We start from the raw sequence: 27,476 nt of genomic DNA, 5'->3' as shown, positions 1-27,476 counted from the left end.
GAAATAAAAGCTGGATGTAGAATACTTGAATATGATCATATCTTTCACCTTTTCTCAGGATCAACATCTTGAATAGTTCTGTTTATAAGACAGCAAGATTTATCTTTGTGTAGTGCCAGATTTTTTTTTGTCATTCAGTAATATGAATAATATTATTTGCTCCTTTCTAGGGCTACCGGTACTGGGCTGGAATAGGAGTTCTTCAGAGCTGTGAATCTGCACTCACACATTATCGTCTGGTTGCCAACCATGGTATGTTTTTACCATATTTAATTTGACTTTTGAGGGCCACATTTCCTTAGAGATAATCTGTTAGAAGCTGTTTACTGGCATCAAGTTGATCAATTTCCTTCTTCGCCACCACTGCTTTTACATTTACTGAAATCATTGAGAAAGTGAAAATATCAAATACCTAAATGTTTTTGTAGCAGGCAGGGCTTGTATAATTAAGTCTGGGTTGCCAATTCTGTCTTTTCCTTTAGGTACCAGATCTGACTACAGTGGCACATTCATTAATATCCTATTTGGGTTACTACAATACACTCCACATAATGCAACATTTCAGAAGTGTTCAGAGACTACAGCTAACTCAGAGTGCTGCAGTTGTACTCTTTATTGAGATCAGTAATACACTGTCCTGTTATTTTTCTAGTAGTTCTGTGTTCTTTTGGGAGCCATTTCAAATACTGTGTGTTTTTGATACATGCAGATATGCATGTGGAGAGATTTGGGGTTCAATTGTATGAACTTTAAGAGAGCACTGAAATAACCGAGAGTATCTAAACTACTTACAGCTCTTGGTAGAAGGGGAAGATGAAGGCAGTTTTTCCCTCCTCTGTCACGAGTTGGTGAAAAATGTGCTATTCCAGCTCCAAGACTGATATATTTGCCAGCTATTGGGGAGCATTGTGGATTTTGTATATTCACTCTTTCCCTGCATATTGGCACATTCCCACTTCTTTGACTTCAGAACTCCACCCTAATGAAAAAAAATGTGGCAATTTCTCCTGGTGAGTGGAAGTCTGGGGTTGCGTCTCCGTCTTCAAAGGCCAACTTCTTTACTCTTGATGGCAAAATATATTATATCCTGACAGTCCTGAGACACCTCCTTGAAACCATAGAATTGCGCTCTTAAGTAGTCTCCTTTAGGAAAGGAAATAGGATACAAATATCATGATCGTCATCTTCATTATCATCTGTACTCTGGATGACTGTATGAACAATCCACATATGCAAGTGTAATTATGCTGACATCAGGGAGTAAGCCAGGTCTTTGTGGGTTGTTTCTGGAGGTACCCCAGAATGCTAAGTACTGTTGTTTAATTCACATACATTGAAACTCCTTTTTGATTATATACTTGGGAGCTTGTTATGTGTAATGAGCTGTGCAATATAATGCAAAATCTACACTAAATAGTTCATGTACACATTTGTCATTTCTTGCAGGCAATTACAGTAGAACCCCATTTATCTGATTTAAACGGGCAGACCGCAACTCGGGTTGCCCGGATTAATCGGATAATCCAATTGTAGGCCCAGGCGCCTAGCGGAGGGAGGAAACTTCTCCTTCCGTCAGGCGCTTGGACCCAAGGAAGCACGAGGCATGCCACTGCTTAGCAACATGCCTGGCGCTTCTCTAAAGGCCCGAGCGCCAGGCGAAGGGAGTAGTTTCCTCCCTCCGTGTGGGCCCAGGGAAACAGGCCACAACCTCAGGCCGCTTCCTCCTGCCTCTCCCGTGAAGGAGCTCCTTCTCGCGAAAGGAGAGGGAAAGGCCAGAGGAAGCAGCCCACAATCACTGCTGCAGCAGCGCTCGTGGCCTACTTTCCTGGGCCGAATCCTCGCCCCTTGGGAAGCAGCCCCCGAGTGCTGCTAGGCAGCGGCACTCATAGGCTCCTTCCAAGGGGTGAGGGTTCCTTTGGGAGGAGATGGGGGGCTGGCAGCCCCTCGGATAATCCAGCGAATTGATTAACTGGAGCTCGGTTTACCGAAGTTTTACTGTATTTGTGGACAAACTGCTGAATATACTTCCCTTCCTTTTTCTCTCTTACTAGTGGCAAGTGACATCTCTCTGACAGGAGGCACAGTGGTACAGAGAATTCGCCTGCCAGATGAAGTAGAAAATCCAGGAATGGCAAGTGGGATGCTAGAGGAAGATTTGATACAATATTACCAGTTTCTAGCTGAGAAGGGAGATGTTCAAGCACAGGTATGGATTAGTTTACCAAGACAGGATGGTAAATTGCTCTTTGAAATGGTTTTGTGATAGCATATAAAGGAACATCTAAAGTATTAGGACATGTAGCCAAGGCTCCTGTTGGGCATGTTTTGTCTATACATGCTAAATAAATGAACTTTGGCTGCCATCCTGTTCCTCTTCTCTCCCAACCTTTCCCTTTTCAAGCTTCTTCCTTAAACTGCTTAACCTTTATTTCATTAAAATGGACATTTATTAAAAATGTAATTCTCTTCAATAGTAATATGTTGCTGATGATGGGAACGATAGTATAACAGCTACAAAAAGATGGGTAAAGTCCATGTGCCTCCTTTTTTTACAGTATTTCATCTCTATAGGAAGCTTTGGGGCCAATTATGGCCAAAGATAATGCAGCCCCTAAAGCAAGCATGGGCAAACTTGGACCCTCCAGGTTTTTTGGACTCCCAACTCCCACAGTTCCTACTGGCTGTTAGGAATTGTAGGAGTTGAAGTCGAAAACACCTGGAAGGCCCAAATTTGCCCATGCCTGCCCTAAAGCCTCCCAATTTCATTTGTACTTCATTACTTATCCTATTGTCGGAACACTTAGTACAGTGCAAGAGTAAGGCATTTTTAAAGTGATGTGGTCTGCAAACCAAAAATGATCAAAAAGAGTCAAAGAGGCATTTTCTGTCTTCAAGGATGGTGTTCCACTAGCAGCTAAGATCTTGTAGTTTATTCTTAATGTTTTACCAGGGTATCATACATTGTCTTCTGTAATTTGATTCTCACAGGTGATGAACCTGCAGATTGGGACTCACATAAGTAAATGTTCCTCTGTAGAAAACGTAAATTTTAGGAATAAATGAAAGCCGTTTCTGTTTCATTTGCACATACATGCATGTACACCAATTCCTCCCTTTTTTCCTTTTTCTCATGAAACCTCCTATAGCTGCTGGAAGGTGAGAGATAATAAAAAGAGCACTAAAGAGAAAAGGAAGGAAAGAGAAAAATCAAAAGTGGGGAAATGGGGAAAGAGTCAAATGGAAAAATAAACAAGCCCACATTGGAGTTTGGTCCCTGAAGATAGAAAATATTCCTCCCTGCTGTAATAGAGAAACTACTGCTGGAATGAAGCACGTTTTGATTTGACCTAGGTTTACCATCTCTGTGAAAGATAGTTCTGTGAATTCTGAACAGTACTCAGAACAGGTTTTTAATTATTATTTCATGTGTCAGCAGTTTATTGGTAGCTGATGGTGTCCGCATTGCGATGTTTATTAAGGTCATGTTGCTCTCTTCCTTAAAATATTTCCTGGGCCTCTTGATTTGCACATTATACTCTTGCTGTATGTTTGTTTATTCTGCTCTTGTGTGTCTCGTGGGTGGATTGGCTTTATAGAAAAATGTTTGAATTAATATTCCAGGTTGGACTCGGGCAATTGCATTTGCATGGAGGAAGAGGAGTAGAGCAAAATCATCAGGTTTCTTTTTTTTATCATTACAAAATAATACAATTGTTTTAGGAAATTAAAATATTAGTATCCATTTAAAAAGCAACTAGGCTCAACACAAATTTGCAATACACTGTGCAGTTATTAACCCATATCTGTACAGTTACTGTAGTAAGATTGGTTCATGAGGGACCCACAATGAATGTAAGCCTTTAATGGGAACCTTGAGTTAAGGAAGGTAAAAACACAAGCTCTTATTTAGTTCCTACACAAAAAATGTTCCAACTTTTATTTGGATGAGTCATCTAACTAAAACTGGCGTCTTTCCATGTTATTTATCTGAACACATGTTAAACTTGCTAACCTGGCTCAATAAGCAACACGGTTGATCATTAAAATTACCAACTAGTAGTTGACAATGATGTAGTCAAGCAGAGATTGGATATATACATGAAGCAAAATGGAATGGTGGTCAAAATATTTATGCACTTGTGTTAAAGAAGATTCCAATGTCACTTCACTTAGTCACTTAGACAGTTCCTCACAACATCTTCACAGTGTAATTCACAAAAATATAACAGTTTAATAAGCATTATTAATAAATACTAGATATTGGGTTGCTCAAGTAATAGAACAAAAGATATCATTACAGATCAAATATGGGGCATAGATTTTTGAATTTCCCTCACATTTAAACTTCTTACTTATGAAAAGCCCTCCTTTTCCATTTTACAGGGAGCCTGCTTAAATAATGGTCCCAGCAGTCTTTAAGTTATTTTGTTCAGTGCTTCTGGAGCTTCAGATTCTTAATTAAGCTTAGTTCTTAAGCATACTTTCTTCACTGTGACAAGGCTATAGAAGTGCCTTTCAGGCTGCATGCTATGGATTGAGTGCCATATTGCCCGCATATCAAGTTTGTTTAAAAAACAAACAAAATAATTAGCATTTTTTCTTTGATATGTATTTGTAATTTGTTTATAAAATGTGTAAATATTTCATTACAATAAGAGACATGCTAATGGACAAATGTTCTCACTTGAATTAACTGATCATTTTCCCTCCCTTCTAGAGAGCTTTTGAATATTTCAGTCAAGCAGCAGGTGCTGGCAACTCCCATGCAATGGCATTTTTGGGGAAGGTAATATATGCTGATATTGGGTGCAGCACACTTGGAAGTTATAATATTATTAGTATGAAGACCAGGGCTAACTGCTGGTGGGGAAAGAGATACACATTCTGTAAAGCTGTTTCCTTTAAGTTCACTTGAGCTTAGTTTTAAAAGACTTGTTTAATTGTAGAGTAGCTGAGTCTTCATTTTGATTATGGAAAAAATCAGTGAAAATCTAATTTGGAAGAAACTGCAAAAACATGTTGGTGAACTTTTCAGTTCTGATCGATATTATTGTTCTTATCTCTGACTTATGGTAAACCTGTCATAGAGGTTTTTTTGGGCAAGATTTGGGTAGACATTTGCCACTGCCTGCCTCTGGGGCTGATCAGATACCCAAACCACTACAGCACACAGACTGTCTGACCAATTTGTTGTGTGTCTTCAAGGCATTTCCATCTTATGGGGATCCTAAGGCAAACCTATTACAAGGGTTTTTTTTGAAGCTAAGAGTGTGTGACTTTCCTAGGGTCACCCAATGGGTTTTCATAGCTGAGCCATGATTCAAGCCCTATTCTCCTGTCATAATCCAATGCTGAAACCACTACGCCATGCTGGTTCCATCAGTGATGACAGATATTGCATATAATGAGCAAAAGCCCTTTAAAAGTGGCGTCTCTCCATGTAAATCTTCCTTTTGTTTTACTTATCTGCAAATTAGATCTGGACATAAACCCTTAATCATATTTTTAAATTAGGTGACTGCCGTGAGTAAAACATTTCTGTATTTGTGCTAAAGAATAAATGAACTTAGTTGTGCATGAAGGATTCCTTTAGATTATTACTTGAATGGCCACTCTATCTAAACTTTTGTCTTTCCACAATATGACCTGAAGTTGCATTTTGTTTCTCCAGATGTATTCAGAAGGAAGTGATATTGTACCTCAGAACAATGAAACAGCTCTTCAGTACTTCAAGAAAGCAGCTGATATGGTACATTTCAATTGAAAATACAATATAAGCTTGGTGCTGTTGCATAAGGAAAATTCATAACTCAACAAATTGATGGCCTGAGGAATGTTTGTATTATCTTGTCCATGTAGTATCTTGAGGAAACAGTTTCTTCAAGCATAGTACCACTTGCTTTTAACCTTATTTATTTATTTCGGGTCAAAAGCATTACATAACAAACAAGTCCAAAAGTGATAAAACAGAGGAATCACAAACATCTAAATAGTTTTAGACCAAAAGTGGGCAACCGTTTTTAACCTAAGTCACAACTTCATGTTAACATACAGCCTAAGTATGTCTGATTTTAAATGTATTTATTTGAATTTGTTATGACACCTCAGAAAGCCTAGATGTCTGTCTAGCAAAGATAAAGACCCAAATTTACGCATGACTCTTGTAGCCACTGACTGTTTCATTTATCCATGTGTTGCAAAACATATCCCCTCTAGGTATTTTTTTATGTCCTCCAGCGTGGCTCCATAGGATTTTTGGGCCAGAAGTATTTCAGTTCAGTAGAGTTCACTATATCTCTGGTTTCATGTATCCATGCAAAGTCCCTGAAGATACAAAGGTCAATACTGTAATTACATTTCCCTTAATATTTCTTTGTTTTCCAGGGTAATCCAGTTGGGCAGAGTGGTCTAGGAATGGCTTACCTGTATGGAAAAGGTGTTCCAGTGGTAAGTCTTCCTGACAGAGTAGCAGTATCAACCTACCAATAAAGCCACTTTTTTGTAAAATAAGTTAGACTTTTATTACCATATTTAATAGTATCAGTATGCATGGTGCTTACATGGTACAGAATGACAAGTATATGCCTTGGGGGGCTTAAAAGCTATAATTTTGCATAGAGAAAACAACATAGGAGGGGAGGCAAGGATAAATTGTGAAGTAATAGGCATTATTGGATCCTGTGCTGGGAGAAATAAATAATATAGAAGATAAACCAGTTTAGGTTTCTTTCTCCAGAATTGTAGCATTTTGATACCACTTTGATTGGTACTCCTTTTGGAATCCTGGAATATGCAGTGTTGAAGAGGCACAGCAACTCTCTAGCAGAGAATTCTAAATGCCTCGCACAAAATTATAAATTCCAGGATTCCATAGAATTTTGCCATGTTGAAGTGGCATAAAGGTGCTATAATTGTAGTTGTGTGAAAGAGAGATGACAGCTGAGCATAGTGCCAAAAATTTCATAGAAAAAGCAAAGAAAAGAAAAAGGTATACAAAAAATGCTATGAATAGCACAGAAACAGTGAGAGAAGATAAAAAGAGTGTCTTCAGCTTTTGGCCATGCTAGTGGCTACTTCTACCTTGGAAGAACAACTACAGAAGGCTTTGAGAGTTAGGATTAAAATTATTATACTTTTTAAAAATGGAATTGGGCAAAGGGAATAAAAGGGAAGTTACGGGAGAAGCATATATAAAAGAAGGAATAACAATTGCAAGATATAAGATACTAGTGATGGAGGAGGGGGGAAACAAAGTCTCTGAGGCCCCATTTTGAAACTGCATTATATGTTCAGTATAGACTCAATGCAGTTCAGTACAGATAAACTGCATTATATGAGTCTACACACTGACCATATAATTCAGTTTAAAACTGCAGTGTAGATGGGGCCTGAATCATGGTCCCTGCAGAGTCAGTGCCTATACTGAAATTGGCAGAAGCTGAATTGTGGAACTCCCTTCTACCCAAAACATTCAAAGAACTTTGCATTTTTCAAAGTGATACTTGGTACCTGAAGAAAAGAATGCTTGATAGTAGTATGGCTCATAGGCCTTAATTGATTACGCCAACCTGCATCAGTCACCATTCTGAGATGTTTTTGAAACTCAAGGGGCCTTCCCCTTCCAAATACCAAGACTTGTCTATTCAGTGAAGTTGTAGTCATAGAAGTGGATTTAGATTTATTATAAAGGTATCTGCGTATTTCAAGTTAAGATAGAATCCTAGTATTCCTAAAAAACACTTGTGTCTTCCTGCAGAATTATGAATTGGCACTTAAATATTTCCAGAAGGCAGCAGAGCAAGGATGGGTGGATGGACAGCTTCAGCTGGGCTCCATGTATTACAGTAAGCCTTCTCAATCAGATGTTCATTGTCTATAAATTGGGACTTTTTGTTGCTATCAAATGTCCAAACTAAATAAATAGGATGACTGACAAAGTATGGGGTTGTTTACATTTTTGACAGCTAGAAATCCATTTTGTATCATCTTTGTGGGTGATTAACGAGTCTTATTCTTAGCTAACTAAGATTTGCAGTCTTTAATAAAGAAGGACATATTATGGCACTTGATAAAATTTAGGACAAGGCATCTTTGAAGACTGGGACAGATGTGGGGTTAGTTATAATGTGTCATGGGGAAAGCAAGATAAAGGTAGTACTCAGTTGACTACAGTAGCCATCTTACTGGTCAAAGAACATTTAGTACAATGTCAAGTGTTTTAAAAACTTTGTGTTTTCAAATACATTGCAACTTGTACCCTCGGTTCGCTTCTGACATGATAAATAAAATAAGTTGCCATCTTAAAAACCTAGCAGTGGTGGAATCCAATTACTCCAGGGGATACCACTTTGATAATTCCAGCTGATGTAACTTTCCGTTGTCCTTTTTCTGTTTGTAGATGGTATCGGAGTCAAGAGAGACTACAAGCAAGCTTATAAATACTTTAATATGGCTTCCCAGGGAGGCCACATTCTTGCCTTCTATAATCTGGCACAGATGCATGCCACTGGCACAGGAGTGATGCGTTCCTGTCATACTGCTGTTGAGGTAAGGGTCAATAAGTCTGCATATAATCAAACATGAACAAAAATAATTGCATGTGCAGCCAAGCAGCATTTTGTGCACGAATTCATGGTATTCAATTAAAGGTGCTTACACGTTTTAAAAGAACTTCTTTGTATGAACTAGTCTTATACCTAATATGATGCTTTGGAGGGTTAATGTTCATCTTCTGGGATATTTAGTATGAAAAAGCCTAAATTAGAAACTTTCCTGTGGAGTTTAATATAAATCAGGGGCAAGAACCGTGAATCCTTCACATGTTATTGGACTGCAACTGACAGCATTATTTGCCATTTGCTTAACACGCTATTCTTGATGTAAAACCAAGTGAAAACTTCTAAGGGCAGCAAGACCAAGAAAGTATTTTCTTATAAAGCAGAAGTATTAAAAGTAAAACCTCCTGCTGCAAATCATGTCTAACCAATATTTATATTTTCTTTATCTAGTGCTTGTCACTTCCAACTTTTCCTCATTTGTGTTGGATGGTTATGTAGCCAATACTATTTTTAACATGGCTGTGCTTGAAGATTATGTCTATTCTAGATATCTGTGATGTTTGGTGTGTTCTGTTTCGTTTTTTCTTTACAGCTATTCAAGAATGTCTGTGAAAGGGGCCGTTGGTCTGAGAGGCTTATGAATGCTTATAACAGCTACAAAGATGGTGATACAAATTCTGCAGTTGTTCAGTATCTTCTCTTGGCAGAACAAGGTTATGAAGTTGCACAAAGCAATGCTGCCTTCATTCTTGATCAAAGTAAGGCATTAAGTGAATGTTATATATGGTACTAGCTTCATTTGTGTTAATCATGACCATTTCTCAATACCCAAGCAGCCTAATTCTTAGGAAGAAGCAAGATTATTGACAAGTGGTTTGTATTACTTTGGAGTAAAGTTATTTTTCAAATAGACAACCATTACAGAAAAAATACCATAATACAAGAGTAAATTCTGAAAACTTGTAAACTAACATGTTTGAGTGCAGAAGAACAAACTAAAATACATCTTAAAATTCATTTGTTTTATGTGCCTCATTGCCAAGGCAAAAGACCCACATTATTATATCATTCCATAAAAATTACTGCATTAATTCATGTTACAGAATAAATAGATGTACAAAACATTTCAGTAAAAGTGGTGCACATGAGTTTAATAAGAAGAAGAAAAGAGCACACATCCAATTAAAAATATTTCCTATTCAAAGGGAGTTCATTTGTCAAAGCCTTTTCTGAATACAAAGGTCTTTATTAAATTTGTTAAAATTTAGCAAATAGGTACTGTTGAAATGCCACTTTGCATTGTTCTACAACAACTAGCAGGATGTGTGATTTGGGTCAGATTTTGGAGTTTTCTTGGAAATTATTTATCTGAAGTATTTAATGCTTTTTTCATTTCATTTACTGTCATATCATAGCAAGTGAGGTGAGTTGATAATCTCAGAGGGCAGCATAATAGCAAAAAAGCAATCTTGTGAAGTGCAAAGCATAAATCCATGTTCTGAAATTTTTAAATGTGTTAGCTATGATCCGTTCACTACTCTGTTCCCAGAGTTGCTCAATAGAGTAACATCAGAATACTGTAAGTCATTTGGGATTTTCAAGTTTCAGGTATTTAAGTATAACTTGTATCTTAATTCTTCCATTTCCCCCCTCATAAATTTGCAGAAGAAGCTAGCATAATTGAAGAAAATGAGACTTACCCTAGAGCCTTACTTCATTGGAATAGAGCAGCCTCTCAAGGTCAGTTTCAAATGCCTGGTCATGGTGGGGTAAACAAAGGAAAGATGGCTATTGTTGTGATGCCTATTAATTAGCACAAAATATAGGGTAGTAAATATGTTCCAATTTGCATAAATGTGTTACGTGGTGCCACATGAATTTTTCTTGTGCCCTTTCCCTATGTTTTGGTTCTAACTACAGCAGAATCCAGACAAATCTGCTTACTGGAGGACTAAACTAATACCAGATCTACATCCCCTATTGACCAGCAGTATTCAGTAACTGGTGGAATCAATTTAGGTCCCAAACTTCAAAATTTCTGAAGTTAGTCATTGAAGTTTCTCAAAAGATGCTATTTCCAGTGGTTTTGCATAAAAGCAGTAGGACGCTCAAGTTTTAGCATTATAATTCAGGTTCAAATCCTGACAGATGTTCAAGTAAATTTTGTGCTGAAATGAATGTCATCTGTATGCAGTACATTCGGCCCTCTACATTCACTGGGGTTAGGTCACAGGAGCCCCATGAAAGCAAAAATCACAAGTAAAAAAATTGCTATTTTTATCTGAGAAACACCTATCTTGGAAACTCTAGGTTCTCCAACATGACTCTGTGGTGAACCCATGATGAATATTGGAGGACCCAGAGATAACATTTTAAATCAATCCCTTAATAATCACATCTTCTGAAGTCATACCTGTAAACCTGTAGGGCTGCCTGTATAGCCCATAGTTCTTCATGGAATTGTGTTATGTTTTTTACTTGATAGGTTATACTGTTGCTAGACTGAAACTTGGTGATTACCATTTCTATGGGTTTGGCACTGAAGTCGATTATGAAACAGCATTTATTCACTACCGTCTGGCAACAGAGCAACAACACAGTGCTCAAGCTATGTTCAACCTGGGGTATATGCATGAGAAAGGTCTTGGTATCAAGCAGGTAAGCACAGCTTGGGATGTAGTGTCATTATTTGTCAATCTGCAGTAGCACAAGCATCCATTTGGAAGGGTGTAGAGACTTTATGCTTTCTACCACACCTGAATAGTTCTTATGAAATAAGTAGTTTGGGGAAAGGGAAAAATATCTCTCACTGCTATTTGCGAATCAACATCAGCACACTGAAGTGATTTGAGTTGTTGTTTTTACCAACATGTCTTAGTATGTTTGTGTTTGTATTGCAGGATATTCACCTTGCAAAACGTTTCTATGACATGGCAGCTGATGCTAGTCCAGATGCTCAAGTTCCTGTCTTCCTTGCACTCTGTAAACTAGGAATCATTTATGCCTTCCAGTATGTACAAGACACTAATGTAAGTAATGTGGAAGAAAGAATGTTGTTAAATGATTTTGGGTAAATGGTTTGAAATATAAATATTATGTAATAACACAATGTTGGTGTAAGAATATTTGCTTGTTGACAGAACAGTTTCTGATGATAGTGGTTTTTAAGGTCTTTGGTTAATGTTCCATGTTTAGTTTCTATTCAGTTTCCACTGCAGTTGGATTTTATATTTCTTTGTCACACTTAGTACTTCTAGTATTTCACTCCTATTCAGCTAGTGAAGAGGTAGAGAGTCCTAGATTTGTTAGTTACTATATATTTAGTGTTACAGAATTTTGTAGACCCAGAGACAGTTCAGTGTGAACCAACATGTTTATTACACATGTTCTAAGTCTAGCATGACTTAACACCCAGCCAGAAAAGCCCCAAATTCTGCATCTTCTGATGTACAAATGCAGATGTCATTAAGCCATTTTAGGTAACAGCCACATGTCATAAGATTGGAGAAATATCAGTTTTCATAATAATTTAAGAATACAATTTTAAATTGATTTTCTGTGTTTAAAAACAACAGTTAAAATTAATGGTCATCACAAACATTGTAATTAAGTGTATACTTCAGAGTGTCGAATATGAGCAAATAGCTCTGTTACACTCAGACTGAGTTAATTGCCATCAAATATGAAAGGTTATATAAACTCATATTTCTGTTTTAAATGACAGTATGAATTTGGAAGACGAAGTCTAGTATGCCCTTACTTCTGATATCTTAAAAGATTAAATATTGAAAGCATTTTAATTGAATGTATATTTTTAATTGTCAATTAATTTTTAATTTGCAAATATTTAAGTTCATGTTTTATATGTGTTTTTAAGGCATTGAATAATTACCATATTAAACTGCCTTGAGTCCCCTTTAGGGTAGAGAAGGTGGGGTATAAATAGGGTAAACAATAAATAAGCAGACTTATTAGTGTCTTCTGTGTCTGCTGCCCTCTATGGTTCCCTGAAGGGATATTCTTTGGTATAATCTTTGTATAAAACAGTTGAATGTCCATTGTTGGGCAAATAGGTGCTTTATAAGTATGCAGGTTTTAAAGTTAGCTGTCAGTCAGCTGTACTGTGGAAGTAGGTATGTGACATTAAAATATTTGTTTAGTAAACAATACCCTAAATTTGGAACCAGCTAGAATAAATCCACTGAATCAGTGAAGCTTACATAGGCATTGATTTGCCAAAATTCCCAGTGTTGGGAAAAAACAATTGAATTTCAGGTGAGTAATATTATACTTGTTTGAGTAATGTACCGATATAGCTTGAAATTGGTTGTGAGTTCATGTACAGATTGATTTAGCAAATATCCTCTAAATAATAGTAAACAACTAAGTTAAAACTTAGTAGATGTTAATATTCAGATAATATAACTTTGTTCAAAAAGCAAGTATAGTAGTATCAGGGAAAACATTATTTAAATCATTGATCTGAATAGTATTTTTTTCTAGGTAATTTCAATTTCTTGAAACATATCTCAGGCTATACAGCGCTTTTTGTTTGTTCCTTTCAACTACTGGTATTTGATCAGATAAGAGCTCTGAGTTGGTTGGAACTTATTTTCAAATGATCTTGGAACACTGACTTTTTGCCTTTTAGATGGCCCTGCATGCCCTTCTTCTGCTCTGGCCAGATAGGGTCATGATTCTGTGAATCATTACACTGAAAAATGAGCAGACAGTTCAAGATGAAATTTGAATTCATGCTTTACTTCTGTCCAGATAGACCTTATGAGTGATCACTTAAACTTCCTTGCCCTTAAAGAAATGCAGGAAATAAGCATTCTTTTCATGTGACAGTACAAAGGCTGTTTTTAGGGGAGAAGAAAATAATAGTTTAGAAGTGATTGAGTAGAAATTCTTGCTGCAGCCATTTGTAATTACAACAACAACATTGATTAAAAATTGAAATACTTGGCATGTATAATACTTTGAGTATAGGAAAAACAAACAAAAAGACCTTTCTGAGGTTCTTACACAGGTACCAGATTAAAATGCAGTGAACAAGATATGTTAGAACAGAATACCCAAGTAGCACTGTTCTGCTGCAAAGTGGGTTTCCTGTCAGATATACTGATGTCACTACCCAAGAAGGTATTCTTTGTTTTCTACAAGACAAGCAGATGTTACTGTATCACAACTCCCATTAGGTCTAGTCATAATGTCCAATGATGGGGAATACAGGAGTTGTAGTTCAGCATCTGGAGGGCCACATAAAATGACATGGCGGATCAGATTTGGCCTTTGAGCATTCAGTTTAACACTTACGGTTTAACTGATTTCCCCACAAATACCTTTTGTTTTTTAGATCAAAGAGCTGTTCTTACAACTTGACATGGACCAGATCTTGGGCCCTGAGTGGGACCTCTACCTCATGACCATCATTGCGTTGCTTTTGGGCACCATTATAGCATACAGGCAGAGGCAACATCAAGCGATCCCCAGGCCGGCAGGGCCAAGGCCGGCGGTGCCTCCCCAGGAGCCTGCCCCAGAACATCAGCCAGCCCAGTAGCAGAGCCAAGAGCCTTGGTGAAGTGGACTTGATTTCCAACCTGGACAGCTCACGTGATTTTATGACACCAGATCAAACAGCCACGTCTGCAAGAGAAACACAACAGATGCACACTTTTTGTTCTGAAAGCAGTTTAGAGCTATGCCTTTTTTCAGGGATGTGCATCTTGCTTCAAGATGGAGTTGAATGTTATTTCAGTGCCAATGGAATAACAAAGCCTCTTAAAAAAACAAAAGTGTACTGCTACAAAAGTGATGCCTGCTGTACCCACATTGTTCAGTGCTCTTTTGAATTATTCCTCAGTAATTTGAACGTCCTATGAAAGTTAACCTGCACAGAAAGGAAAATATTGTGAAGCTTGAGACAAGAAAATAAGACCTGTGCTCTTCCACTAAGTACTTTTTTTAAAAATGACACTTTTTTCAAATGTGTTTGGCATTGCGATAAACTTTGATTTACTTTCTGACTCACCCAAATTATTTCTTAATCATTTTAATTCCTTCATAGTATTTTCCACCCTTTGAATGCTGTAACTTGGGTCTACCAGTTATAAATTGGAGATAAAGACAATCAGTAAATATGACAAATATACTTCTTTGGTCTGTACCTGTCCTCTCCATTTGGATATAGTCTTCTCCTAGTAGCAGGGTTTAGAAACATGAATTGCACTTACAAAGTTAAAATCAAATTCAGCAAAAACAGGCAATGTGTGTCAACATTTAAATGTTTGATTAAGCCTGTTTACAACTTGCAAGGCTCCCCTACCACTCCCAGATACACAAGATGACTTACTTAATCTTCCTTTTCTCAGTTGTTCCACAAATATGGCAAGATTAACCAAACAGTAGACTGGAAAAACAACCAGTGTTAATGAATCTCTGTAAGCCCCATTTATGGCTCTCTTTTTCTCTCTTTCCCTCTCTCTTTCCCACTCCCCCCCCCCCCCCCCCCCATCTCCCAATGTGTTGCTGGTTTGCATTTCAGTTGATCATGATGTAGTTTTAATGAGCCAGACTTAATTAAATTGCTATTCTGGCAGGGGATTGTGCAGCTATTTAATATGTGATCTACATACCTCTCTAAAATAATCTCTTTTACAGGCACATGCAATCCAGGGAACAATATGTTAACATATACAAAGCTACTCTAAAGGTATTACTTAATCCCAGTTTTACCATTTAAATCATCATACCCATTTGAATTCCCTGCAACAGTCATGATCTGGCTAGAGGACATATGATTTTTAAGCTTCTTGCAGATAAGGATTGTCTGTTGAAAGGATTGGAATTTCTGAAGTTTAATGTCGCCAAGCAGAAACTAAGGCCTGCATTATAGTAAAAAAAAAAATTAAAAAGTTTGCCATGCTATTAATTCAACAAAACATATTCTAGGCTGTAACAAGATCGTAGGAGTCCTGTTTTTATTTGGTGACCCTTTTGAAGTAAAATAATTATACAGATTAAAGCTAAAGGATAGCTTTCTGATTGAGGACTAAGAAAAAAACACTGTAGCAGATGCATATGTCTGTTTCTAGAGCATCATTATATTAGTTTCTGGCCTCTTGAAAGCTCTGGCTTTTGAGTGCTGTTCTCTGGAAGCGGGATTTCATTTAAAACATTTGGGAAGCATACAACCTACCATTGCACACAAAGAGCTTTTGTTAGGCAAACCTTTGATTCATACACAGATTAACAAGAGCATCCTTTAAAAGGGAGAGACACTGTGTCTCTCTCAAATGGCTAAATAGTGTTGAACAAGACTGCCTTACTCTTAATTTATTCTAAAATCACTGGGAAGATCTCGCAGCAGGAAGACATTTTGTGGCGTAACAACAGTATTATGAAGATGGACAATCTTATAGGGGAGATAGACTAAAATTTAGATCTTCATTCAAAAGGAACAGGCACAATTGAAGTTGTCTTACAGTCTGCAGTTCAGAACAGCAATATGCAGGGTTTTTTTTAAAAAAAAAATTCAGTAGTTCTCACATTCCTAGAAACTAATGTAGTAAAACTTTCAGCTCTGAAAAAGTTCAACTCAGTACAAATATTAGTAATTTGTATTAAGTACTGAGACAGAATTCCAAAAATACTTAATTTCTCTGTGTGATAGATTTTTTTCACATTGCATTGAAATGAAATGTTACTTTCTCAAGATCACGATAAGTACATAGTCTTCAAAGTATTTATATATTTCCAAAGTCTTTTAGCCACAACATTACATTTTATTGTTACTGTAGATGGGCAACATTCTTACTTTGTTTTGATAGTTAACAGGGTTTTATTTGCTATTTCCATCTGATGAAGCAAACTATAGCCACATCTGCACTTCACTAAATCATTTTGGGAACAAACAACCCAAAGAAATCAACTGATTCCTCCCCTACCCCTGGAAAAAATGCAATATAAGCAATAAATATGTTTTTCATATTCTTCCATTGCTCATTCTATTTTAAGAATATCCATTATGGATGTAATGTAGTTGACAATGAAATACAGAGAAGAACATTCAACTAACTCAGGGATTTAAGAATATTGAGTAGTTCTAAGTTATCTTCGAATACCCTCTTCTATGCTTAACTAACCTTTCAAATTTTCTTTTGAACTAGACCTAGTATTTCTCAGTATGAAAATTGTTTGCACTCAGTTGATATTGGGAAACTAGGCTTTGACTTATAAGTTTTCTTATGGGGTGTGATTTTCATGATCATTAATTTAACTGCAAGGATGGGCACCATGAAAGAAGTAAAGGAGAAGCAGGCTTAAGGGCTTAGCCTAAATGTGTTAATTGACATAAATGAAATTATTAAGAGCAGAGGCTATGCAATGAAAAGTTGTCTCCTTTGCTCCCCTATCTCTTGAGTGGATATTTATGTCCAAAGATTAGAACATAATATGGAATTGGCTGAAGAGTTGCTAAAGCTTCTGTGTCTAACCCACTTCTCTTTAAAGGTTGTTTAAAAGTGCATAAGGTGTTGCAAACATGAGCGGCATGTTTCAGAGAACATGATTATATACTGTTTTGATAAAACATTGCATACCTGAATGTAAATAGTGCTCTCCATGTCTACAGACTTACACATTGCAAAGTAATAGTCTTTGGGTGGAGAGTTTACTCAAGTCTATCTAAACTAGGAACTAACCGATTATGTTTGGTTATTTCAAATAACAATGATTGCTTTGCCACAGATCTGTTTCAAGGTTTCTAGGTTCTGCCTTTCTTTTTTTGGTGGTTGTCATAGACATAGCCTATTCAACGTGTGGTTGTGTGAGAGCAAATATTTCACTCGACTACTATCCTTCGGGATATAAAGTAGGAGACGAGAGATTGTCTTTCAAGAGAGATTGCTGATGTATTAGGAAAGAGGTACTCCTTACATGTTTTACCAAACCAAATGAAAATGTATAGTAATCCAGCTAAAGGTAGCCATCACTGTTAGACCAAGTTGGGTTTTTCTTCAATACTAGATAACCTCATTGAAACATGTTCTTGACTGATATCTGGCTTCACATGATGCTGAGTTTGGTGAAAAAATAGAATTTTCAGATGGTGTTGGGTATAGAAGAAGTACATGTTCCTGTATATGCGACAGTGCAGAACTAATGTCATGAACTGATGCAACTGATGTGTTCCCTTGATTTCAGTGGAACTACAGTTACAGTTCTTTGTGCACTTTCCTGGTTGTACATCTCTTTGAACACAGCAGAACTTAATGCCAAGTAAATATGCATATGATCAGAGTAAATTGAAGGAAGAACTTGCACTCTATTTGCTGTTTCTAAAGAGGATTAAACTCCATCTTACCTAGATTACAAGGATGGAAAATCTCCCTATTCTCCCAGAGCATGATAAACATACTTTCCCTAGGTTTTTAAAAGGTTGGTATGATTTCAAAAATGCAACTGAATATGTACAGTTGGAGAGGGCTAGTGAGAAGATGTTTTTGTCTACAATTAGCCTAAGTTGCTGAGAGTATATAAGGAGTTTTGTACATTTTATTTTGTATTTAAAATGATGCAGTGTAAAGGCTGGAAAAGTGTAATATAACTGTGTAAACAAATTCTGTTAATAGAAAGGTGTACAGATTCATTTTGTACTATATCTTGTTGAATAAAGATGCCACTTTTGTGATTGGCCTGTAATGCTGTATAAAAACCTGTTTCCTTTATGAAGTCTTTCATGCTTTCTTTTATGATTGATCATTGGAAGGTAAAAACAGACTTAATATGCCAGGTTGTTTGCTCAGGCTCATAGCTCTGAAAACAATATGTTGCAGGTGGAAAAAAACAGGTTATTCATAGGCAAGGGCAACAAGGGAAAGTTGTTACAGAGATTTGGAAACCAAGCCCTATGAGGAACGGCTGAGGGAGCTATGTTTAGCTTGGCGCAAAGAAGGGGATGTGATAGCCAAAGAGAGGGGACGTGATAGTCATGTTTAGATATTTGAAAGATCTCATTGAGAACAGAAGGGGGGGGGGAGCACGTCTGTTTTCTTGCCATCTGGAGACTAGGACTCAAGAGCATTGGATTCAAACTGCAGGAAAAGAGATTCCACTTAAACATTAGGAAGGACTTCCTGATGGTAAGAGCTGTTTGGCAGTGGAACCTACTGCTGGGAGTATGGTGGGGTCTCCTTTTCTGGGGGGTTTTAAGCAGAGGTTTGAGGATTGATAGAACTTGCAGTCCATCATTATGTGGAGAACTGCACATTCCCCGTCCCTGCTTTAATCACTTTTCTGGATATAAGTTTGACTAAGCTCCAGGATGCCTAACCAAATGTCTTTAGGATGTCTAAACTACATTTATCTGGCATCTACCAATCCCCATGGGTGACAATTACCTGAGAGTCTACTGTATGTACCATGTTTTGAAAGCCTGGCAAAATAGCTTTCGTTATTGAAATAGAAGAAATGAGAACTGTTTTGCTTCTTAACATTAAGAAAGGGAAGTGTCATTCATATACAGTACATCATTCTGCAAACAAGCAGAGGGTGCAGCAATCCAGGTACTATAAGGCTAATAATAAGCTAATACACTTATTTCTGTGCTCACCTGTATTGAGAGTCTAGGCATGTCAGTGGTTTTCCTAAGAAAAAAGGAGTTTGTCTCCTCAGCCAAAACTGGTCTATATGCACATTGGCACCTGTCTCAGCTTGATCCTCAGACCTGTGCTTAGTATACTACCAAGATTATTTATGCACTACCAAGATTATTTACTCTCATATCCTTTCCCTGAGGCCCCGCATTGGCAAATTACTAGTCCTTTTCTTTAAAACTATTGACTTTGCCTCCCATTATCTTTCATATATCTAAGTACATCCCTGCCAGTAACCTTTGATACTCAATTTCACTCCCTATAGTCATCCAAAGATCTGCTTCCTTAAAAGACGTCACCATTTCCTTTTTTATGGGCTAAGCTACAAACTGTCTCCCAGAATATTGACATAATGCCACCTTTTGTTCGTCCTATTTCCTATACCTCACTGAACATTTCAAGAGCATTTCATTGAAACAACCATACACTGTTTTCAAGGTTTTGTTTGCCTTCTAGTTTCTACCCTTTTCTGTAGAATTTTGAATGAGAAACTCCCAGGGCCAGGACTTAGCCCTCACTGATGGTTATATAGAAAGCAATTGCCATAAGTTTTTGTTTACTTGGGCCAGGATCCAAAAGATTACCTCTACTGCAGAGAAATGAGGAGAAGGTAATCCCCTCTTCACTGTGGCTCTGGTATGAACCCCCCTCCCCCCCCCAAAAAAAAAACCTGTCCGAGAGTACTACTGCTTAAACTGTGGGTCCTGATCTCAAATAGTGTTTCCTTAGCTCAGTGTTTGGGTCACCAAAATTGGCAACAGTAAAAGATTTCTGAATGCCACCCATTTACACAATGTGCAGCATTTACAGTGGGCTCTGTAGAAAATGCTTCAGCTGTACTTCATGAAAAAGGTAAATTGGCCTTTTTAGCAAGCCTTGCAAATGCTAATTTATTATCAGTAAATGTTTGATTTTTATATCTATTTTATATGCCTATATACATGGGTCACGTAAAGATTTCTCGGGCGGAAGGGGGTTGTGAGTGGGAAAAATTTAAGAAGCCTTGCTCTAGAGGACATGGGAAAAGTCCGGAAATAATTTGGGCTAATAAGGGCTGTGGTGAGAGAGAAAATTCAGTTTTACTGGCCCTGCAGCAGTAATGCACCTAAGGCAATGTGAGCAATATTTGTTTAATGCCTCCAAGAGACTACAGTAACAAAGTGTGGCAGTCTTATATCCATTTGTAATGATGTGAAAAGGCAAGAGGAAAGAATCCAACTATTATAGAAAACCTGCACGTGTACATCTATGGCTGTACAGGGGCATTTACACTGCAGAATTAATGTAATTTGACAACACTTTAACTGCTTTGGCTCAATGTCATGGAATTCTGGGATTTGTAAGTTGGTGATGCATCAGCACTCTTTGGCAGAGAAGGCTAAAGGCCATGCAAAATTTACAACTCCCATGATTTAATTGTATTTAGCCACAACAATCAAACTGGTGTCAAACTACATTAATTCTACAGTATAGATGCACTCTCAGTGGGCTTCCATGCTTGAGTGAGGATCTGAACCCTGATCTCCAGAGTCATAGTCCAACACTCAAATCACTACACCATGCTGACTCTCTTTACCAGTCCATATTTCTCTAAAATATAGTGCTTGATTCAATTAAGTTTTGTTCTTTTTTCTTATTTGGTAACAAATATTCTTTCAGACAAATGTACATACTTGCATGCACTCAAAAATATATAAGGGCTATTTGAAGCTTGGAAAGAACACTTCTGAATAAATTTGTTCCAGTAATTCTCACACACCCATAATTCTCAAGGGCTTTTTATGGAACACATTGAAATCAACAATAAATATATATTCTGGAAATTAGTATTTGAGCTATAAAAGGTGTTGTAGATAACTGATTAGCTCATAGGCAAGGCATGATTTGGTACATACCAAGTATGTTAAATCATAGAATTCAACAGACACAATAACATCCATAAAACAGACTTCATCATGAAGAAATTAACTTAGAAATGTTCTCGCAATTTAAAATGAAATCTGTAAATCAAGTCCATAATGATATTCTGGATTGAAACTCACTAAGGTAGGTTGGATCTCAGTTTCTGGGAATTTGCAGAGATCCAGGATGAGCAAACTTGTGTTCTGGCAACAGCGAAGAAGATGAGAAAGGAAGAAGAGGGAGAAGGAAAATAAAAGGCTCTTGGAGTGTTATGTCCGTGAGCACAGATGTTTCTCAAGCATAATACAGAAAGGGATGGTTTGAGTAAAAGGAATCGAGTGATTTCAGCTAACCACGAGATTTGGGTCCAGAGCTCAGTGCGCTTCACTACTTCCAAAGAGCCAGATCAAGACATGAACCAGGTTTGAATGCAAGGAACAGACGTTTACTCAACCTAGACAGAAAGGATGTATAGAGTCTGCACTCAAAATCTAACCAAGGAAATGTATCAAGGATAATTAGAAATCACCTTAAACATATGCATACATTTCAATAACAAAATGAATAAAGATTTGGAAACTACAATACGTTCAGAGAGGACCTGCAGGTCATAGAGTCGTGTTTCTTTCACTAATTGGATTTATATCCAGGAAGAGAGCTACTAGCTTAAATCTTTACAAGTGAGGCTGCAAGGAGTTTAACCTTAGTCGGCTCGCACTGCTGTTTCGTTTGTTTGTTTTACTTTTGATCTCAAGTAAAAGTTAAGTTTGGTTCAGCCTAGTGAAAAAATACACAGGAGGGAGTGGGATGAAATGAGAGAAAACTGAACAACATGACATAATATGATCTCACTCCACAGCTGTTGGCTATTTCAGCCTCCTATTGGAAGACTCCCTATTGAGGTTCCTTCTCCAATATTCAAGGAGGTTACAATGCAGCAGTAATATTATTACAAAATTTTAGGCCTTGACAAGTTATTTTTAAAGAGCAGAGCTTGGCCATTTAATTAAATATAAGTCAAGAAATTTTAGTATACATTTGTACCCTGAAAAGCTGGGTAGTTTTTCAACAGGTCTATGCTGGTTTCTACAGGAGTCTGGTTAATTGCAGTCTATTAAGACAAGACAATGGCCTGAGCATACACTGGAAAGCAGCTCCCAGGGGTATATCATGGACATCATCAAGCCTTGGTAGAATTTTGGCTTCCAGTTTCAGGACATTGCCATGTCAGAGAAACAGTAGGCTGAAATATGTGACATCTGATAAAACCAATGTAAGAAGAATGCAGTCATTGGAAAAGTGGTTGCCCATTGATATGTTTGTCAAGGAGTTTCAAAAGTGGGACATACCAGGAACTAATTGTACTTTTGATTTTATAGTTTGTTGCATTCATTAACAAATAACTATTCTGGAAGAATACTCCAAATACAGTAGAGTCTCACTAATCCAAGCCTCACTTATCCAAGCCTCTGGATAATCCAAGCCATTTTAGTAGTCAATGTTTTCAATATATTGTGATATTTTGGTGTTAAATTCATAAATACAGTAATTACAACATAACATTATTGTGTATTGAACTACTTTTTCTGTCAAATTTGTTGTATAACATGAAGTTTTGGTGCTTAATTTGTAAAATCATAACCTAATTTGATGTTTAATAGGGTTATCCTTAATTCCTCCTTATTATCCAAGATATTCGCTTATCCAAGCTTCTGCCGGCCCGTTTAGCTTGGATAAGTGAGACTCTACTGTACACTAGAAAAATATAGCCTAAAACTATGATGGTGTTAAATAATAATAATAATAATAATAATAATAATAATAATAATAATAATAGTGCAGTTGTCTGGCATTGTATATTTCTGCCGCTTCTGTGACTGTTCATTTGTATTTTGATTCCGTAGCCCACTTGTCGATGGATGTCCAGAATCAGCAGCATCCACCGCGGTCCTTTTTATCCTTGGCGACAACCAAACCAGTATAGACTTGGTTTTGGTGTGATTCTCCATAATGCTAATGGGTTAAGTGCTCTTAGTTCTGCTCCTCAGCTGAGGGCTCTCTGGCTTGGTTGGACCTGCCAGTAGTTACACTACCACCAGCACAGCCCTCAGTCATCACTGGAACAGTTAAGCCCCCCCCCCCCACCACATCAAGATGGCACCTGCAGAGAGGGAGCAGAAGATCAGGGGGCAGAGGACTCTTACAAGTAAAACAAGCAGTCAAAGAAGAAGAACATGCCCTGGCAGAATATGTAAAGCAAAGTGAAGAACCTGCTTTGATTGAAGTCAAAAATCAGAAACTCCTCAAAGCACAGCAGACAAAAAACCAGTACAAGAAAACCGCACTACAAACTAGAGCTGACAGCTGGCACAACAAAACATTGCATGGAAAGTTCCTTGACAAAATTGAAGGAAAAGCTGATAAAGAGAAGACCTGGCTATGGCTCATGAATGGGACCCTGAAGAAGGAGACAGAAGGCCTGATCCTTGCAGCCCAGGAGCAAGCCATCAGAACAAAGGCAATTCAGGCCAAGATCGAAAAATCAGCTGATGACCCAAAATGCAGACTGTGCAAGGAAACCGACGAAACCATTGATCATATCCTCAGCTGCTGTAAGAAAATCACACAGACAGACTACAAACAGAGGCACAACTATGTGGCCCAAATGATTCATTGGAACTTATGCCTCAAGTACCACCTCCCTGCAGTAAAGAACTGGTAGGATCACAAACCTGCAAAAGTATTGGAAAATGAGCATGCAAAGATACTGTGGGACTTCCGAATCAAGACTGACAAGGTTCTGGAACACAACACACCAGACATCACAGTTGTAGAAAAGAAAAAGGTTTGGATCATTGATGTTGCCATCCCAGGTGACAGTCGCATTGACGAAAAACAACAGGAAAAACTCAGCCGCTATCAGGACCTCAAGATCGAACTGCAAAGACTCTGGCAGAAACCAGTGCAGGTGGTCCCAGTGGTGATCGGCACATTGGGTGCCGTGCCAAAAGATCTCAGCCGGCATTTGGAAACAATAGACATTGACAAAATTACGATCTGCCAGCTGCAAAAGGCCACCCTACTGGGATCTGCGCACATCATCCGAAAATACATCACACAGTCCTAGACACTTGGGAAGTGTTCGACTTGTGATTCTGTGATACGAAATCCAGCATATCTATCTTGTTTGCTGTGTCATACAATAAAATAATAATAATAATAATAATAATAATAATAATAATAATAATAATAATAATTGGAGCTTGCGTGTTCCAATGGGAAGTGTTCGACTTGTGATTTTGTGATATGAAATCCAGCATATCTATCTTGTTTGCTGTGTCATAATAAAATAATAATAATAATAATAATAATAATAATAATAATAATAATAATAATAATAATAATAATAATAATATAAAACTTCCTTTGAATTCTCTGTGGGGGGATTCAGGGCAGATTCCAACATACTGCGGCAAACATTCCACACCTCCATAAAACAAACAAATACTGACATAAATACCAGAAAAACCCCACATATGAAAACATTAAAACCTAACATCAAATTAAAGCCTAACATCAATAATTTAAAGTACACATAGTCAAACTGATTATATAATAACAAAGTCTAAACAAACATCCACATTAATTTACGACAGCCAAGTAGAGTTCACAAAATGATCTGGTTTGTTTGTATAGTCAAATGATGGTCATTGGGCTGGCGTGGATTAGAAGAGCCCAGATACGAAATAGTTCTCAACCAGGGGCCCTGTAGTGATTTCTCATTATCTAATCCTACCCCTATCCATATGCTAGTGAGCAGAAGTAGGTCTTAAGTTGTTTTTTGAAGGAGAGGAGGTAGGGGGCAGCTTTATTTCTTTAGGAAGGGAGTTCCAGAGGTGGAGGATGTCCACGGAGAAAGCCCTCTCTCTCGTAGCAGCTGTACTTGAGATGGGGTGGGACTGAGAGCAGGCCCTCTTCCGCTGACCACAGTACCCGGGCTGGTTTGTAAGAGGAGATGCATTTGGTCAAGTAAGTGGAGATGTGTTCTAAACAACACATCCTTTGAAAAAAGGATATTTACTTGGGCAAATGGTTTGATAAATATCTCCTGGAGAGGAACAATCTGTTCACTAGATTAAAATTCATAGAAGGTACACCAAACACCTAAGGTACACTTGCTCTATTTAACCAAAGAAATCACGTTACTCACCCCAGAAAAACTAAAACAATGGAGCAGCAGATAAGCAAACCAACAGATGATACATCAGATGCTGCAAATGTGGTTGCAAAAACTAGAGCAGCATCCAAGTGTTTGTACAGTAGCTCACTAGAATGATCATTGGGGAACATTTTCCTCATTTGAAACTATGCTATTATTGGGGTAGAAAATGGCTACATGAGACTGTTAAAGATAGGTTCCACAGAAAAGAAATAAGAACAGCCTGCTTGCAATCTATTGTGAAAGTTAAACTGAGTTAGATGTCACCACTACGTTGATGATATCCTTCTCTGTTTCACTTGCATGTCAAATGGGCTTTTCTTATTTCTTTCCTAGAGAACGTATCTTTAATAGTCTCATGGAGGAATTTCCTACCCCAATAATAAATTCAGAGGATCCCCTCCAGTGTTTTCATTCAGATGGCAAAAATCAGGAATACTGCTGAACAGTATAGATCAACAATCATGAGGCTGAACAGCAATCCTCGGGGACCACATTCTGGGGAAAATGATGTCATAGTCATCATTATATTTGTGTCCTGTCTTATTCCCAGTCTGAGACTCAAGGCAGATTACAATGTTATAGATAAATATTTCAGACTTATGTTAGTTGATAGGTATCTTATCTGATCTGGAATCCTTATTCTAGAAGGGCTTGTACTTCTCTAAAGAACAAGATTTGCTGTGTGAGTCTGCGTTTAAATACAAGGTGGAGGGAAAAACAGCCCTTGGGCCTCATGCACCCACAGAATCCTTTTTGTTATCCAAAAGGTTTAAAATGTGTTTCTTTAAACCATTTGGTCCAAAGAGCCCCAAAGTCTCTCCTAAAAGGATAGGGGGCAATTTTGCCGCGTTCACAGCCCTTCAGACATTTTATTCTCTGGAAAAAAAACCTTTTTTGCAAAAGGAGGTAAACTGAAAGTTGATCTCTGGAACTCTTTAGAGAAGGCCTCTCCTGGCCAATAGTGTGACCAAATTCCACCCCCAATGGTTTTGAGGAGCTTCTGGTGTTAAAAAATGAAAATGGAACAGTGCCTTTGGAAACAACTTGAAGACAGTTATCTCGTCCAAGATAAGGCTATTGATTTGGACTTGTCAATTTTAAAGTTATTTACCAGAGAGATCAGGAATTGGTAACTAGGAGACACTTAAATTATTCTTAAACTTGCAAGCTGCTGAACATTTTTTTAATGTGTTGCCATGTGCATAATGCAAATGTTTGTTCAGAAATGGGGATCTAACTATTTTTGTTGCATTTCTGGGGAACACACTGGCAGAACAAAACAGTTCCTTATTTTATGGCCTGCTATGTAGTCAAAGGTGGCCAACAGGGGAAATGTTTCTCTTCAATGCTTTATTGGAATAAAAAGCTTCCAGTTTTTATGTCACATAAGGAGAGTGTGGGAATTCAGAGACAAAACTCCCTACATTTTCATATGAATGCTTTTCATTCGCAAAGAAAACACCAGCTGCTTATAATGAACAGAAGGGAATCTTATAATGTGTTGGTGTTGTTGAAGAATAAATGCAAATCATTCTCTTAAATTGCTTATTTAAATGGATTAGCTTGCACTATTATTATAGCTGCAAGATAAATGATACTGTGCATACCAGAAGATAAGTAATATTGTGCATTCTATAATGCCCATAACAAATCAAGAAGACTACACATTTAAAAAGAGTTGCATTAAGGAGAGGGAAATATATAGGTAAATAGTGTTGATGGAGACACGTCTGTGGAGGGCAGAAGACAGCATGCCTAACAGGGAGAAGAGGAGTTCTGCTCACATATCTATACAAATCTATAGATTTGTTCACACTGTTCAGTCACTCTCAAATCATAATACCTATATGATACAATTTCTAAATGTCTCACTCCCAAATGCAACAGAAATGAACATTTCTCTTTGTTTTCTATCCATCTCACATCTCCATGCCTTCAAAAACAGCCTTAGCTAAGGAAAGAATATCCTCTCTGAGTGAATGCCTGGAGGCAGTAAACAAATTGAAACTGAATCCAGAGAAGACAGAGGTGCTTGCCCATCAAGGGTCCTCATTTGGGGATGGAGGTATGTCGACCAGCCCTGGATACACTCCCCCTGAAAGGCTGTGTTCGCAGCTTGAGAGTGCTCCTCGATCA

General features: G+C 37.6%; 1 protein-coding gene across 1 annotated transcript in view; it reads left to right on the top strand.

Moving 5' to 3' along the window:
- The window catches only part of sel1l (SEL1L adaptor subunit of SYVN1 ubiquitin ligase), a 37,928-nt gene extending 19,639 nt beyond the window's left edge, over window positions 1–18,289 (top strand). The window contains exons 9-21 of the mRNA XM_003214422.4: window positions 171–252; window positions 2,052–2,206; window positions 3,622–3,678; window positions 4,718–4,786; window positions 5,672–5,749; window positions 6,385–6,447; window positions 7,757–7,844; window positions 8,399–8,547; window positions 9,151–9,316; window positions 10,224–10,298; window positions 11,044–11,216; window positions 11,459–11,587; window positions 13,918–18,289. Of these exons, the coding sequence (XP_003214470.1) occupies window positions 171–252; window positions 2,052–2,206; window positions 3,622–3,678; window positions 4,718–4,786; window positions 5,672–5,749; window positions 6,385–6,447; window positions 7,757–7,844; window positions 8,399–8,547; window positions 9,151–9,316; window positions 10,224–10,298; window positions 11,044–11,216; window positions 11,459–11,587; window positions 13,918–14,121 (1,488 nt within the window). The 3' untranslated portion in view covers window positions 14,122–18,289. The remainder of the gene's footprint in view (window positions 1–170; window positions 253–2,051; window positions 2,207–3,621; window positions 3,679–4,717; window positions 4,787–5,671; window positions 5,750–6,384; window positions 6,448–7,756; window positions 7,845–8,398; window positions 8,548–9,150; window positions 9,317–10,223; window positions 10,299–11,043; window positions 11,217–11,458; window positions 11,588–13,917) is intronic.
- The last annotated feature ends 9,187 nt before the right edge of the window (window positions 18,290–27,476 follow it).

Source organism: Anolis carolinensis, chromosome 1, assembly GCF_035594765.1.
Source record: "Anolis carolinensis isolate JA03-04 chromosome 1, rAnoCar3.1.pri, whole genome shotgun sequence".
NCBI lineage: Eukaryota > Metazoa > Chordata > Lepidosauria > Squamata > Dactyloidae > Anolis > Anolis carolinensis.
This window is presented reverse-complemented; position numbering and strand designations above follow the sequence as displayed.